This window comes from Vombatus ursinus, unplaced genomic scaffold (assembly GCF_900497805.2).
Source record: "Vombatus ursinus unplaced genomic scaffold, bare-nosed wombat genome assembly UNPS02009205.1, whole genome shotgun sequence".
NCBI lineage: Eukaryota > Metazoa > Chordata > Mammalia > Diprotodontia > Vombatidae > Vombatus > Vombatus ursinus.
In genome coordinates, this window is record NW_020948983.1 from 220,945 (window position 1) to 236,754 (window position 15,810).

Consider the following 15,810-nt stretch of genomic DNA (forward strand, 5'->3'; position numbering starts at 1 on the left):
ATTATACTTTATGTTAAGTTGACCATTATTTAAATAAGAGGTCATTTTATATGACATTCTTTTTATTCATCAAAGTAAAGAAATTAAAACTTTATTTTAAAAAATTAACACCTAAGCTTTGCTTTTAAAATACAAGCTTTAAAAAGGAGATACATATCGCCACAACACATTAGAGTGTGCAAGGGGACACCTAATGCATTCTGTGCAAATGCCTCTGACCAAGGCTAAACCATCAGCAGGCCCTGAAGACTAGATCTCAGTTTCTCAAATTTTTCCTACCATAGGCATCTTTGGGGATGTGTAGTTCAGGGACTTGGTAAATTTTTGAACTGGTTTTCACTTAGTGTTCTTTAGACTGTGATTATGTACTTTCCAAAATAACCTTCTGTTAATTATTTCCTATTAATCCTGCATATATTGCTTTCTATACATGTATTTGCATGTTGTCTCCTCTAGTAGATTGTAAGTTCCCTGAGGGCAGGAACTGTCTTTTGCTTCTTTTTGTATCACTAGTGCTTAGCACAGTGCCTGGCACATAGTAGGTGCTTAATAAATGTTTACTGATTGATCGACTGATAATAATAACACCCAACTACTGAAGAATAATTGCCAGGTGGAGAGCCAATCTGAAAAGTACAAACTCATTACTGAATAGTGTTGTACCACTTAGATGTTCTTCAAACCACTGGCTAATAGTGCAAGCCCACATAGCTGTCATAGTGGATCTGCTTTCATGCAGAGATGAGTATCAATTGCTATTAGCAAATCACATGTGCATTCAAAAATGCTTTGAAAATTGCTCTTTGGCAATGCCCCACTCTCAAACCTAGTACTTCCCTGGACTGGAGGTTTAAACACCTCCACCAGCACCTACTGGTCCACACACTTGAGTCTCCCTAACCTGCCAGGGAAGGAAGACATGAGAAGACTTGGGATTGGACTCACTCTTTGTGTGTCCATTTTGTCTGCAAGACTGACCTCCCTCTGTCTCTCCCTGATTTCCTAGAGGGAGAGAAGAAGCCTGGGATTTGCTTCAGTTTTGTCCATCTGTCCTCTTATACTGGACTGTCTCAATCCCCACAAGATTCAGACTTGTAGCAGCTAAATTTCACTTGGATCTCTCCCTGCTCCCATTATACTATTCTCTTGTTTCACAAATCCTTATTTTATAGATAGTAATGATAATACCAATAATTTGCATTGATATAGAACTTTAAGTTCACAAAGCGTTTTTCCCAAACCACTCTGTAAGTCATGTAGTGCAAGTATTATTCCCATTTTACAGATGAAGCAATTGAGGTTCAGAAGAGTGAAGCATCTGTCCGGTCATGTAGCCTGTCTATGTCAACCTCACCACAGGGCCTCATTCTCATACATTGCCATTCTCCTATATTGCCTTCCATTTAGGATTGAATCATACTAGCTGAGTCCAGGCTTAGCTGAGCATGAATCCCGTATTAGGAGGGTCTCAAGGAATGAGTTCTGACTCCATTTCTCAGTGCTGTTGTTCTCTGTGGCCCCCCCACCCCCAACCCGTGAATACTTACCAGTCATCATCTTTCCTTCTAGGATGTCATCACTGTATTCAGGTCCTTCACGTGATTCTTTTTCCATGTCATAGGATCTTTAATGGACAGCATACATACTGTAGAGCTAAGACCACTGGCCATGGTACCAGAGGAGCTGGTTTGTACCCTCAGCTCTGCTAGCCATGGCGCCTACAGGAAGTCGCTCTACTCTTCTGAGTCTCAGTTTCTTATTCACAAAATGGGAATTACAGCACATGCTCTGTTGACTTAACAGGATTCTTGTGAGGGTCAAATGAGACACATGGCCATGAAATGGCTTTGTGTGGACCAAATGCTAATGATCTTCTAGTTCATTAGGGCTTCACATGAACATGGTGAACTAACATTGTGTATTAGAAGGAGAAGAGCACCACTGAATCTCAGGGGGAAAAGCAGGGAGAAGTTGGTGGCTTGTAAATCCTGCATCCATTGTCATTCACCTACATATGTGGCTTCCATCATTTAGAATACATTCCAACTACGTGCAATTGGTGAAGATGAGGTTGGGAAAAGGTTGGGAAAGGGTTAGGGAGATTACTGTCCTATGACCCCAAATCCCTTGAATGTCAAAGAAAAACCATCAAGGCTGGAGCAAACTCCCCCAGACCCTATAAAGAATGGGCTCAAAAGAACTTAGGGATAATTCTAATCTAATGTTCTCATTTTATAGATGAGGAAACAGAAGCTCATCAATGTAAAATGACTTGTCCAAGGTCATACAGGAACTAAGGTACAAAGCTGGACTTAAATGTTTCTGTTCTAACTATGATGCCCTTTCTACTACTTGACTTCTCTGCCGTTTAACCTAACCACAGAGAAAGGGCAGGAAAGAAGAGAATGGGCAGTCAGAAAGAAAGTAGCCAGTCCCATCATCCATCTTATAAACCAATGTTTAGGCTAACACATTGGGCCAGAATAAATCCTCCTTGGAATCTGGTCTTGAAAACTATTTCTATTGAATTCATATTGTTTTTGCTGATGAGACTTCGGCAGAAGCTGCTGACAAATGTTCTCAAAAGTTTGCATGAACTCCAAACAACAGGGCTTAGAATAGCTCCTATTCAAAAGAATAGCAATTAATCAAACCAAAATTAGTCATTTTGGTACAGTAATTAGTATTCTGGCTTATGATTTATTTTTCATTTTCATCTGGGCCTCAGTTTCCCCATTCTATAAAATGAAGGGGTTAAATTAGGCTATCTCTGAAGCCCTTTCCAGCTCTGACAATCCATGTTCTAAAGTTGTACCTCACATCTGGTATATGCTCTAAGGTCTACAAAGCATTTTTCTCACCACAGTCCCAGGAAGTGGGCATTCAAGCACTTTCACTCCTATTTTGCATAATTTTAAAAGCTTTTTTTTTTAAAGCCTTATCTGTACTTTCATTGTTGCAGGGAACTCTCACTGAAGAAAGGCACCTGCTCCACAGAAGTTTTATAGAATTGTCAAGGGCATTGAGAGGCTAAGGATCTTGCCCAGGGTCACACAGCCTTCATATGTCAGAGATTGGACTCTGACCCAGGTCTTCCTGACTCTGAATTCAGCTCTCTAATCATTATATTGAGCTGACTCAACCCATTTTATTGATGAGGAAACCGAGGCCCAGGGAAGTTAAATGACTTATCCAACGTTACATCACTAGTAAGCTGTAGAGCCTGTACTGGAACCCGGATCTTCTGACTCCAAGTCCAGTGACCTTTTCACTACAGCACCTAGCTATAGCTGCCTCCAGCTCTGACTCCCTAGTTTCGCTTTCCAAATAAAATATTCTTTTGTTCTAAGGCAGACATTCTACTTTATCTCTGGAGTTAAATGGGTTAAAGTCCTATCTCAGAGACTTACTACTAGTGTGTCCTTGGGCAAGTCAGTTAACACTCCTAGCTTTCATCTCTTATTCATGAAATGAAGGGTTTCAACCAGATGACTCTGAAAATCCCTCTGGTTCTAGACTCCACGATTCTTTTAAAGAATGTTGTCTTTGGGTGAGGAGAACTGGCCCTCACCAAGCCTGGCTGTGCTACTTACTAGCCAGATCACCTTAAGCACTTTCATTTGTAAAATGGGGATAATAACACTCACAGTAACCACCTCACTCGGTTTTTATGAGGAAAACACTTTATAAACTTGCATGGTATTATGGAAATGGGAAAGCTTATTAAAAGTACCACCATGGCAGGGTGAGTGGTACAAAGTCAAGTGTGATCAAATGCCATCTTAGAAAGTGATCGTCTTCCCCAAGTCCTGTTAGAAGCTGCTTGTTTGGAACTCAGAATTGCATTTTCCCAACAAAACAATGTACTCAGAGTAGTAGGTAAACTTATCCATGGGTTTCAAAGGGAAAATGTGCTTTGAGTCCCAGTGCCCAGCACAGTGCCTTGTACATACTAGCCTCATGTTTGTTGAGTTGAATTGAACTGAATTTGCTTCTGTTACTTGGTCCAACCCTGGAGGGAGGCCAGGAAAGATGAGAGGAAAACAAGTGATGGGAAAGGTCCAACAGTGTATCAAATCTAAGGGCCAACATATGGTTGCAACACAATAGAATAAATATTTATTATAATACAATGCAAAAACATACTTATTAAGGGCCTACTATCTGCAGAACACTGTGATAGGAGTTAACAAACTTAGACAAAATAGGGTTCCGCCCTCAAGAAGCTTATAATTTGTGATGTGGAATCACACACCAACATGGACAGTTGTAATACAAGTGACAAGCAATTGAATTTCACAAAAAAAGGGAAATTCAAGCATAAGATAGAGGCAGTGTTCATGAGGTAGATTCTAATCGATTCTCTTGATTCCCACACCAAACCAACTCCATTTTGTAACTGGCCTTCACTCACTCAAGATCCACTGTTCCTTCCTTTATTATACGATGAGAGGAGGTAGATGGTGAGCACATTGACTTGACTGGAGCAGATGGTGCATGCTGGAATATAGTGGGTAATAATTGTGGGATTTGATTAAAGAAGTTATTGAAAGTAAAGGTCTCTTCTCTAGCCCTACTGGCCAAAATTCACTTAACAATTTCATGGACCATGAGGTCTCCAAGGGATTTTAGGTTTTCTACAATCCATATGAGCAGAGCTATAGAGTTCCAACGGACCTAAGAGGTCATCTAGTTAATTTTCTTCATTTTATAGAAAAGAAGATTAGCCCTTCATACTCTAACCCCGCTCTTGCCTTTTCAGTCTTCTTACACCTTGCTCCCCAACATTCTTAGATCCAGTGACACAGGTCTTCTGACTGTTTCAGAACAAGACAACTAACCAGATGGAGTGAAGGCCAGTTATAAAATGGAGTTGGTTTGGTGTGGGAATCAAAAGAACCAATTAGAATCTACCTCATGAACACTGCCTCTATCTTGTGCTGCCACATGTAATCTCCATCTTGTTGTTTTTCTTCAAATCATCCATCAGAAATCAGATGGCATAAGCCATCTATTATTTCATAAATGCAGGTGGATGCAATTAATGATCATCTCTCAATTCTGGGAAAAGACCCCAAAACCTGCTTGTACCCCTCTCAACTTGACCGAAACTCACTCTTCCCCCCTCCCAACTTGGAAAACCCCTAATCTTTCCTCCAATTAGGAATTAGATTATCTAATTTTGTATCCTGGTTTGTATCCTGGTTAATTGTTTTCTTATAATTAATTAGTTTCATTTGATTAATTATTTTAATACATAAAAATATGTCTTAGTCTCTATTCAGGGTCTTTGGACTGACTGGGGAGTCCACTGACCCATTTATTATACCTGTTTTGCTAATAAATCATATTGCTTGGATTGTTTCCTCTGTTATTATTAATTAACCACCACACATACCATTTCTCACCTCCAGGCATTGTCTCTGGCTGTTCTCAGTGCCTAGAACATTCTCCCTCCTCTCCTCTGACTACTGAATTTCCTGTTTTCCTTAAATCCCAGCTAAAATCACACTTTCGATAGGAAGCCTGTCCTAACCCTTCTTAATTCCAGAGCCTTCCCTCTGTTAATTAAATCTTATTTATCTGATATATATAGCTTGCTTTGTATATATTTCTTTGTATGTTGTCTCCCCCATTAGATAGTAAGCTCCTTGAGGACAGAGACTGTCTTTTGCCTTTTTTTTTTTATCCCCAGTGTGTAGCATAGTACCTGGCACACAATAGGCACCAAATAAATGTTTATTGATGGATTAACTTGCTCAAGTTTATGCAGGCAGTACATATTCATTTTACTGATTTGTTTTATCTTCATCTTTTTTTTTTACTTTACAAAAATTTTGAACTAAATTTTGTTGGTCTTTTTTAATGTCTTCAAAAATTTCCCCAGCATTCTTCCCACCTCTCTCCCAGAGAACCATCACAAATTAAATTTTTTAAAGAAAAAAAGAAAAAGAAGAGAAAAAAATCAGCAAAATTGATCAATACATTGAAAAAGTCCCAAAATATGGCAATATGCCACATCTGTGGATCTCCAATCACTACAAAGGATTGGTTCTATTTTCTCATATCTCCTTTAGAGTTGTATTTGTTAAAAATTTTATAACATAACTTTTGATTATTTAGTGGTTATTCTTTCCATTTATATTGTGGTCATTGTATCTAAAGTTTTCTTGGCTCCATTTACTTTTGATCCGTTTGTGTAAATCTTCCTATGCTCCTCTGTATTCATCATATTTAAAATTTATTACAACACAGTGATATTTCATTACATTCATATACAATAATTTGTTTAGTCATCCCCTAAGAAATGAGTATCTACTTTGATTCCAATTCTATATTATCACAAAAAGTGCTGCTATTAATATTTTGATCTACATGGGAACTTTCTTCTATCAACGTCTTCCTTGGGTATAAGATTAGTAGTGGAATCTCTAGGTCCCCCTGGGGTATAGACATTTAAGTTACTTTATTTGCATAATTTCAAATTGCTTTCCAAAATGATTGTACCATTTTATAGCTACACCAATAATGCACTAAGGTACTTATCTTCCCAGAACCCCTCCAACATCAATTATTTCTATCATTTGTCACATTTACCAATGTTTAGGGTACTAGGTAAAACTTTGGGGTTGTCTTGATTTGTGTTTCTCCTATGACTGGTGACTTTTGGAACCGTCTTTCATATGGCTGTTAATAGCTTAAATTTTTTTTCTTTTGAGAACTATTTGTTCATATCCTATGACTATCTGTTTGCTGGAGAATGACTTTTGTTCTTAACTATTAATTATCAGTGAGTTGTTTATGTAGCTTGAACACCAAATCCTTATCAGAAAAAATTGGATGCTAAGATTTTTTTTTCCCATTCAACTCCTTCCTAGGGCATTAATTTTGCTTGTAAGAAACCTTTTGGTTTCATGTAATCAGTTATCTATTTTATCTTTTGTAATTGCCTTAATACCTTATTTGGTTAGGAATATGTCACCTATCCATAGCTGTGAAAGGTATGTGATCTGCTTTTCTTCTAGTTTTTGAAAAAATGGTGTGGTATTTAATATTAAGATCATATACCAATTTAGGATGTATTATGGAATATGGTGTTGGTCTAAGCCTAATTTGTGCCAGACCTTTTCCCAGTTTTCCCAGTAGTATTTTTTTTTCATCAAAAAGGGAATACTTTCCTAGCTAATTTCTGTTTTCTGGCTTATCAAGCTTTGGATTATTGAGTTCCTTTGTTTCTGATTGTTTCTTATGTAATCTGTTCCACTGATCTATTTTTTAACCAATACCGAATGATTTCGATGGGTACTGCTTGAGGTCTGGAAGTACTATTTCTCTTTCATCTCTATTTCTTCTACTTTTTTCCTTTAGTATTCTAGATCTTTTTCCAAATAAATTTTGTTATTTTATCAAGTTCTATTAAGTATTCCTTTGATAATTTGATTGATATAATATTAAAACCATAAATTAACTTTGGTGGTATTATTTTTTTATTATATTGGCATTATTAATTGGCCATGAGCACTGAATATTTCTCTAGCCATGTAAGTTGTTCTTAATTTCTTTAAGGAGTAGTTTATAATTGAATTTATATAAACATTTTGTGTGCTGTATATTATACATTTCAAGTACTATAGATACAAATTACAGGAAGACAGATTATGGCTTAATATAAAGAAGAACTTCCTAATATAGACAGAGCTGTTTAATAATTAAGTGAACTGTCTCAAGAGGTAGAGAATTTGTTGTTACTGCAGCTGTTCAGTGGAGTTTGGATGACTACTCATTAGGAATATTTCATATGTAAATTGTGCTTCAGGTAGGGCTAGACCTAGTCTAAGTCCTTTATGACCTTGAGGGTGACTTTAGCACCAAGATTTTATGATTTTGATTCTATTCATCTTTGTATCTCTTAGAATGTAAGCTCCATGAGGGCAGGGATTCTTTTTATCTTGGTCTTTGTCTGCCTAGCACCAAACACAGTGTGCTTGCTATGGCAGGTACTTAACAAATGCCTGAATCAATCCCTTTCAATGCTGAGCACAGACCCTTGTGGAAACTCGATACTTAACAAATGTTGAAGGGAGAAGTAAGTGAATAAACGTCTAAGCCTTGTCAAGTGCAGTGACCAATGTCAACTACCAAGTGTAAATAATGATTAGGAACTGTAGGTATCTCCATGCAGAACCTACCTGCAGACTATGCATGAGCCTACAGAGTACCTAGCAAAAAATGCATGAAATTTTTGGTTTTTTTTTAAATTAAGGAATTTATTTTTCTAAAAAACAAAACAAAACAAAACAGTGGTTTGATCTAGATACAGCAGCACTGTGATGTTATTAGAATGTACAGAGAATTAGGGTAGCCAGGGAACACAAAAACCACTATCTCCAGAACAACCTCAAAACAGAGCTAGTTTTATCAAACAGTGTGAAAATCTTCCAGGGGGAAAAAAAGAGAAAGAGAGATAAAGAAATCTTAAGATGCTGGAATGATGATTATTGTTATTATTATCATTATCATTATTATTAAAACAAGATCAAAAGCCATGAACTATTAACCAAGAACATTTGTTTTGGAGTGCTTACAAAAATGACTTTCCAACTGACTCGTAACAGTCACATCTAAATCCTTTGGAAAAGCTCTTTCCCTCTTGGAGACAGCATGACATTTCCAAATATGTCCATATCTTGACCACAGTAGAGCAGGTTTTGATAATCAAACTAGAAATATGTCCATGGGCATGAGTGTGAATTTGCAATGTTGGTGTTTAAATTGGGTGGGCTGACTGGTTGTTTAAGCAGGTGAAGGCGCTTCTTCTGTCCAGGTGAGAGATGCTTTGTGGGGGAAAGCATGTGACCTAACTATGTGATGTGAAACTGCACAAAGAAATCTGTGTGCCCTTCACCTTCCTCAGCAAATGCAAAAATGTTAAAAGTCACACCAGAATGTCCCAGATTAAAACTAGAACGGCAACTCAAAGAAGACACATTCAGTTGTTCATCCTGAAGCCCACTCAGGAGCCATGTGGTAAGGAGGGAGCTGTAAGCACAAAGATTACCTGGACAGGATATAGTATGTATTTATTATTAGTGGGTGAAGATTTCTTGGGGGACACCTGATTGCTAAGAGACTCTTGAGTCTTCTTTTTCTGGTTGCCAAGGGAGATTGACTTGGCCCCAACCCAAGGCTGATGAGCCTCTAAGGGAAACTGTCCAAGAGGTGTGCTCACTCTGTTGGTTTAGTCATGCTCCAGAACAGTCCTGGCATTGCTGGAACATCTGGCCAACAGCCGGCAAAGGAAAAGATCTGAAATGATGTGACTTCTTCAGGAAAGGGGGATGGGAATGGAAGAAGAGGAGTTTCAACACTGTGGATGTTCCTTGATGATCACGAAAGCAAGGCATAGGAACTTCCGGTCTCTTAAAAGACTGTCTTGTCTTCACAGGGAGGCACCCAAGACAATCCGTATCCCAGATGGAATTTAAGGACCTGAGGGCAAATTCTGCTCCCAAGCAGCACCCACTGAAGCCAGTGGAGTCAGCCATGCGCATTTATCTGGAACCAGAGGTAAAATTGGTCCCTGAATTATTACCCTGTAAGGCGTTGATATAATGCAATCACGCTATTGACTGCTCCAGTTTAAGCAGCAGAACTAGCCCTCCCCCAAAACAAAACAAAACAAAACAAACCAGAACAAATCCAGGAATGACTATATTCCCACTGCCAAAGAGCAATACATTTTAGAAGGAAGCTGCACCCTCTTTTTGTTCAAAATGCAGTGGAAGATGGCAGAGTTAAGGGAAATCTGTGCAGAGTTCTGTAACCATATTATCAAATGAAATAATATTTACAAAGCGCTTAGCAGTGCCTCGCACATAGTAGGTGCTTAATATATTTATTCTCTTCTTTTAAGTATTTTTCTTTGATCGTGGACACAAAAGAGGAAGAACGTTCCTGTCTACTATGGTAACTGCCTCCTGGGATGTCAGTTTCGTGAGGACTGGCTGGGTGTGTGTGTGTGTGTGTGTGTGTGTGTGTGTGTGTAGGAGGAAGCTGTCTCCTCAATATCTTGAGTGGTCTCCAGAACCATTGAGGAAACTCAATAATGGATCATAATGATGATGATTTCAGGGACAACCACTGTCTTACTGAAGACAAAAGCAAAGAGAAGTTTTGTACAACTCAGGGCCCACTCCTTGGGTCTCACCTCAAAGGCACTATGTCAATTGTGCACAAAATCACATCCTTAAAGAGGAATTCTTTTACATAGAGCTCAAATGTTTTTTTTTTTTTTAACTCAGATCATCCAAAGATGTCTGCACAAATAACTACTTTTTTTTTTTTTTGGTCTTAAAACAGATGTAGATGATGAAGCTTGAAGGGGAGGACTTTCTGACGATTGACTCAAGAGGTTGGTGATATAGATGGACGGTCTCTTGGGCATTTCTTTAATGAGGTGCTTTCTTGTAACAGCTGGGCACTGGCCTTTAGGCTCAAATGATTTTGGGGGCTTAGCAGCAAAGTAACCTCAGCTGCAACTCTTGTGAACATTTATGGCAGTTATAACAAGAGAAGGATAGCCTCAAGGCTTTCTAGGAATCAATGTTGAGACCCGTGCTTTTGATAAAGTCCAAGTGAGCCAAGGTCTAGCAAAAAGAAAAACAGTAGGAGCCATATTTAAAGTTTTCTTGAATGTTCTCCAGGGGGTTTAAAATCAGTGTGGGGTTTTGACACTGAAAACAACTATTACATTCTCCTTACAGCATGAACATTTACCCCCAATACTAACCCACCTAAAGAGTTTTGAATACCAATAGATTGGGTAAATAGAGAGAAGCCCTTAATGTTAGGAAGGCAGGGTGGTCCTTTGGGTCCTTCTACAGAATGATCTTCCATTCTGTCATTGAGAAGGGAAGATCAGCAAGGTTGTGGGACTTAACACTGCTATTCAAAGGAATTTCCATTTCCTTGGCAAAAATGGCAAAGGTGGATGGCACTGTCTACCCCCAGCCCAACCCAAGGAAATAGGATGGCCAATTAGTTCAAGAACTAGTCCAGGAAATTAATACTACAGAGTAACGGCATATGAGGGAAATTAAAATATTTCTTTTCTCCCATTTATTTGTAGAACCACCTCAAAATTATACAGCTCCATTTTCACCTCCCTTTCTAGTATATGCGTACTTCCCAAAAGGCACATAACTGAAGTTCAGGATCTAAGGATGGGGTTCTACCACTTGCTAGTTGTGTGATTTGGGGCAAGTAATTTTTCATCCCTGGGTCTCAATATCCTCATATATAAAATGAAAGGGTTGAATATCTAAAGTTCCTTGTAATTCAAACATTCTATGATTATGAAATTAGGTTGTGAATTTAAGTCTCACAAGATGCTTCTCCCTGAAAACTCCCCATTATTATTTAATTCACCCAAGCAAAGTTAAGTTCTGAGTGGTCTCCTCCCCAAACACTGGCAATCCACCAAACCATAGCCCAGAAATGCAGAAGGCCATGCGAAATGATGGCAGCAAATCCTGGCATGCCTTAAGGGGAGTCAGGCCAATCCATTGCTTGCCTTACTTAGGTGGGAGCCCTTGGGGTGCTAGTATGAGAATGTGATGATTTGTTCAATGTCTCTTCATTAGAAGGGAGATCGGGGAACCCAGTGTTAGGGATGAAACAGTTTACGTGGAAGTATGATCCTAGACAAGTTACTTAACATTTCTAGACCTCAGTTTTCTCATCTGTAAAATGAGGAGGTGGGACAAGATGGCTTTTGAAGTTGCTTCCAATTGTATCTATTATCCTATGATCCTTTGAAACCGGGATTGTCTCCAGAGGTCTTTTACCCATTTTGGTTCTGTTCACCCTGGCTGGGGTCACTACCTACATTTCTAATTTGTATTTTCAGATTCTTGGAAGGGTCTTCTTTGTCTCAAACCTCTGTTCTGACCTTGGAAGAGTGACTGGCACCCTTATTTTCTTAATTCAGAACTGCCTTTGTTTGACCTCTCAAGTACCATGCCACCATTTTGGTTGCTGGTCCTCTCCATGGGCCAGCCAACTTTGCACCAGAGAAACCAGGGAAATCCACCCCTGCCTGATCTTTGGCTACTTACCAACCTACCCATATGCTGGGCTCTGTAACTAGAGACCCTTTCACTCACTATTCACACAGGAACCAGAAGGGATTTGCATGAGAGGCCTAATTTAATTTTTTTCTGTTCTGTACTACTATGTTCCTTCTCTCTAGGACACCTCAGAAGGAATCTCTGTTACATGCAGAGGCACCGAAAAATCTCAGGAAATCTTCCTTCTTGTTTTTTATTATTCTTGACCAAACATTAGAGCTGATACAGACTTCTTTATCTAGGCTTCTTTTTGCCTGTAAAAGTTTAAGACACTTGGGATTTCCTTTCATTCTTATCATTCTTACATTTCCCTCTTCAAAAAAAAAAAAACCCTAAACTTTAGGGAAATGCATGGAAACAAGAGGTCAGGACACACTAGGTAGGAAAGATAATATTCTCTGCCCAGGGACCAATGGCCCAAAGTCTTCCAGGTCCTGACCATGCTTCTTCTTCCTGGAGACTATTTCTAATGTGAAAAGGGGATGGAGAATGGAAAACAAGATCCCGAATCATACCACAAATATTTTGATAATCTATGAAAAAAAACCTGGTGTTAAACTCAATGGTGCCAGCAGGTCCCAGCCTCACATGGAGGAAATTCTCAAATGGGGTTAAGTCACAAGTATGCCCTTTTTCTCCCTTTTCCTTTTTTTTTTTTGGCATTTAGTACAAGACATTACAAACTAACAGAGAGATTGTAAGCAGTGTTGCTATAAATCAAATATACAAACAAATGTAAGTTAGTTAGGAATAAATTGTGCCATAAAATGCATGTATGGAAATATAATCCATTAGCTCATGTGAAATTGGAGTAATTCTCTGCAGTTAATAAAAACAACAATTTTTCAATTGAGGCTCTGGAAGTCTTGAGTCACATTTTTAAAATCCCACCCCCCCCTTTCCCCTCAATGTCTTAAAACACATGGCTTTACAACGGCTGCACAGAAAATATACACCCTCAAAGTCTGACTTTCATTTAAATACAAATGTACAAAATGTAAACTGAGACAATAGAGAAATTTACAAAACTTTTCTTTAAAAATAATAAGGACAAAATTCAGTTCTAGGTATGATGCTATTTAAATACGTGCAAGTTGTATTATCTGTTGGATTTCTATTGCAATGTTCTACAGAGACCAAGTGCCATCACACCAGTTGTCCAAGGGCCCCCTCCAGAAAAACAGACCTGAGTGGGGATTTCTTCAGGAAAATTGGAGGCTCCACTTCCAAGATTTAGACAGGGCCTCTTTCTGGCTTTTGGAGGGGCGGAAGCATTGGCCTAAGTCAGTGATGGTGGTGGCGCTTGTTGGCAGGAGCTCTGTTTCTAAAGTGGAAGGACTAGGGCGTGGCCCCATTTAAAACTCCCAGATTTGAGCTGAAACTAGCTGCTTCCAGTAGAGTTTGAACGTACATGGTTGGAGTTGATGTGGTGGTTAAAATTCGCCTTGGAATTAGTAGTACTCTTGGAGTTGTTCTGATGCTGGAAGAGAGAAAAACCATTAGGCCTGCTACAATGACAGAGAGAGACAGACATCTCCTAGACTAAGCAAACATCTAAAATGAAACTCTCTGTCCTGTTTGATGAGCACATCTCCAAAGCTCTCTGTAAGTCAGGGGCTCCTTAGGTAGTATTTAAGCTTATGGGGAGAAAGGAAGGAAGGCAGGCACTGGGTCATCTCCCTGTCTCTGCCTCTTGCTTGCTGTCCATTGTTTTATTTTATTTTTAATCGTTTTATTTTTAATTTATGAAATAAAACAAAGCATTTCCATAACATAGTATAATAATATAAAAGATGATTGCACATGAAACTATAAATCTATTATTTACAACTTGCTATTCCTTTTAAATATATAATAAAGTTATCATGTAAATTTCTTTTTTTCTTCCCTTCCCTTCCCCCCATCCCCTTTCCCCCTACCATAGAGATGGCTACCATTAGATACAAATATGTGTATATATGTATATGTATATGTACATATCTATGTAAAATCATTCAACACACTCGTATTTATTAGTTCTTTTTTTGGATGCAGATAGCCTCTTCCTTCATATGTCCTTTGTAGTTAATTTGGGTATTTGTAATAGTCAAAATGACTTATTTGCTCAAAGCTATTCTTAAAACAATATTGCTGTTACTGTATACAATGTTCTCTTGGTTCTGCTTGCTTTGCTCTTTGTTATTCTGTGCAAGTCTATCTGTGCTTTTCTAAGGTCATGTGCTTTCTCTGTGCAGACTAGGCTTCCAGGAGTAATTAACTCAATGTTGCTTATCAATGCAATGTCTTACGGAGCTTTAAAGAATCTTGATAAAATCTTCTAAGTTGTACATGCTGAATTCACAGCCTGATCCCTGTGACATACAGATTGTTGTTTTTAGGGCTCAGTGAGCTTCAGGGACTCCAAGTTTTGCAGGGGTTACTTAGGCAGTGACAACATCTCTAGTCTTCAGCCTAGAATCCACCTGTTTGGATTTATTAATTTCTTCCTAGTGAACTTCTAAGTGAGAACTCTTAGGCGCTAACATTTATCTAATGAACTCTTGCATATTGAAAACCATAATAATATCAATAATAATAATAATAGTGCCAAGCCTTTACATATAACACTTACTATGTGCTAGGTACTGTGCTAAGTGCTTTACAATTATTATTTCATTTTGTCCTCATGAAAATCCTAGGAGGTAGGTGCTATTATGATCCCCATTTTCCAGATGAGGAAACTGAGGCAGAGATCAAGTGATTTGCTCAGGGTCACTCAGCTAGTAAGTCTATGAGGCCAGATTTGAACTCAGATCTTCCTGACTCCAGGCCTGAAGTTCTATCCACTGCACCACCTAGGATTCAGAGTTGGAAGGGACCTTAGAGATACCTGGCCCAGTTGCCTCATTTTACCAATAGTGAAACAGATCCAGAGAGGGAAAGTAGCCTGGTTATAAAGGAGAGCTGTGACTTAACCTCATGTCTTATGATTCTAAATCCAGTGCTCTTTCAATTACACCCCATATAGTGGAGAGGAAGAAAGTGGAACCCAGCTACTGCCTTGGAGGTGATTTTCTAAGCCTCCCTAGAGATTTCCACTATGTCATATCCTCCTTGGAGAAATTCTATGGGCTAAGAGGGCATCTGCGTATCATTTGCCTCCATCAGACTTGTTGAGAAATTGTTGGGGCGATATTGGGGGTCATCTGATAGACAAAGAGAAGACGTAGGGAAAAGGGCATGGCAGACCCCTCTGGCTTCCAGATGCTTTGAAAGGGGAGGACCTGGGAATATGAATGGTAGTTGTGTGGTCCTCGTGGTGATGACTTGGAACACTTTTAGCTACTAAAGTTTTCTTTTGGTTCAGAATTACTAACCAAGCATTCATAGCATTGTAAGCAGGGCTGTGATTTGCTTGATGGAAATTCCTGCTCCCCTTTCTTTTAAGGAATTTGCAGTTTTCCCCAAGACCTTCTGAGGGGCATCCGGTCCAGGCTCATGACTGGAGCCTCCTGGGTGTTAGGAAGACATCACAATTCCTAACAACTGTTCTGGGGAAGGGAGAGTACCTGCTGCTCTGCACAGATAGGGCAAACTAACTTTTCTTGGCTCTAGGAACAGCCATGCCTCAAGAGGGAAATGAGCTGCAGGTTTGGCTTCCTTTGGTTGGGAGGGGGAGGAAAGGGAGAAGAGCAATGTGAGC

The 15,810-nt window shown here is 39.0% G+C and overlaps 1 protein-coding gene across 4 annotated transcripts in view; it reads right to left on the reverse strand.

Annotated features, from left to right (window-relative positions):
- Positions 1-9,321: 9,321 nt before the first annotated feature.
- Positions 9,322-15,810, reverse strand: part of GRK5 (G protein-coupled receptor kinase 5) — a 322,114-nt gene continuing 315,625 nt past the window's right edge. For 2 of the 4 annotated variants that reach the window (XM_027851586.1, XM_027851588.1), the window contains exon 16: positions 9,322-13,608. In XM_027851586.1, coding sequence (XP_027707387.1) covers positions 13,510-13,608 — 99 coding nt within the window. In that variant the 3' untranslated portion in view covers positions 9,322-13,509. The remainder of the gene's footprint in view (positions 13,609-15,810) is intronic. The other 2 variants (XR_003568226.1, XM_027851587.1) reach the window with 2 other exon arrangements.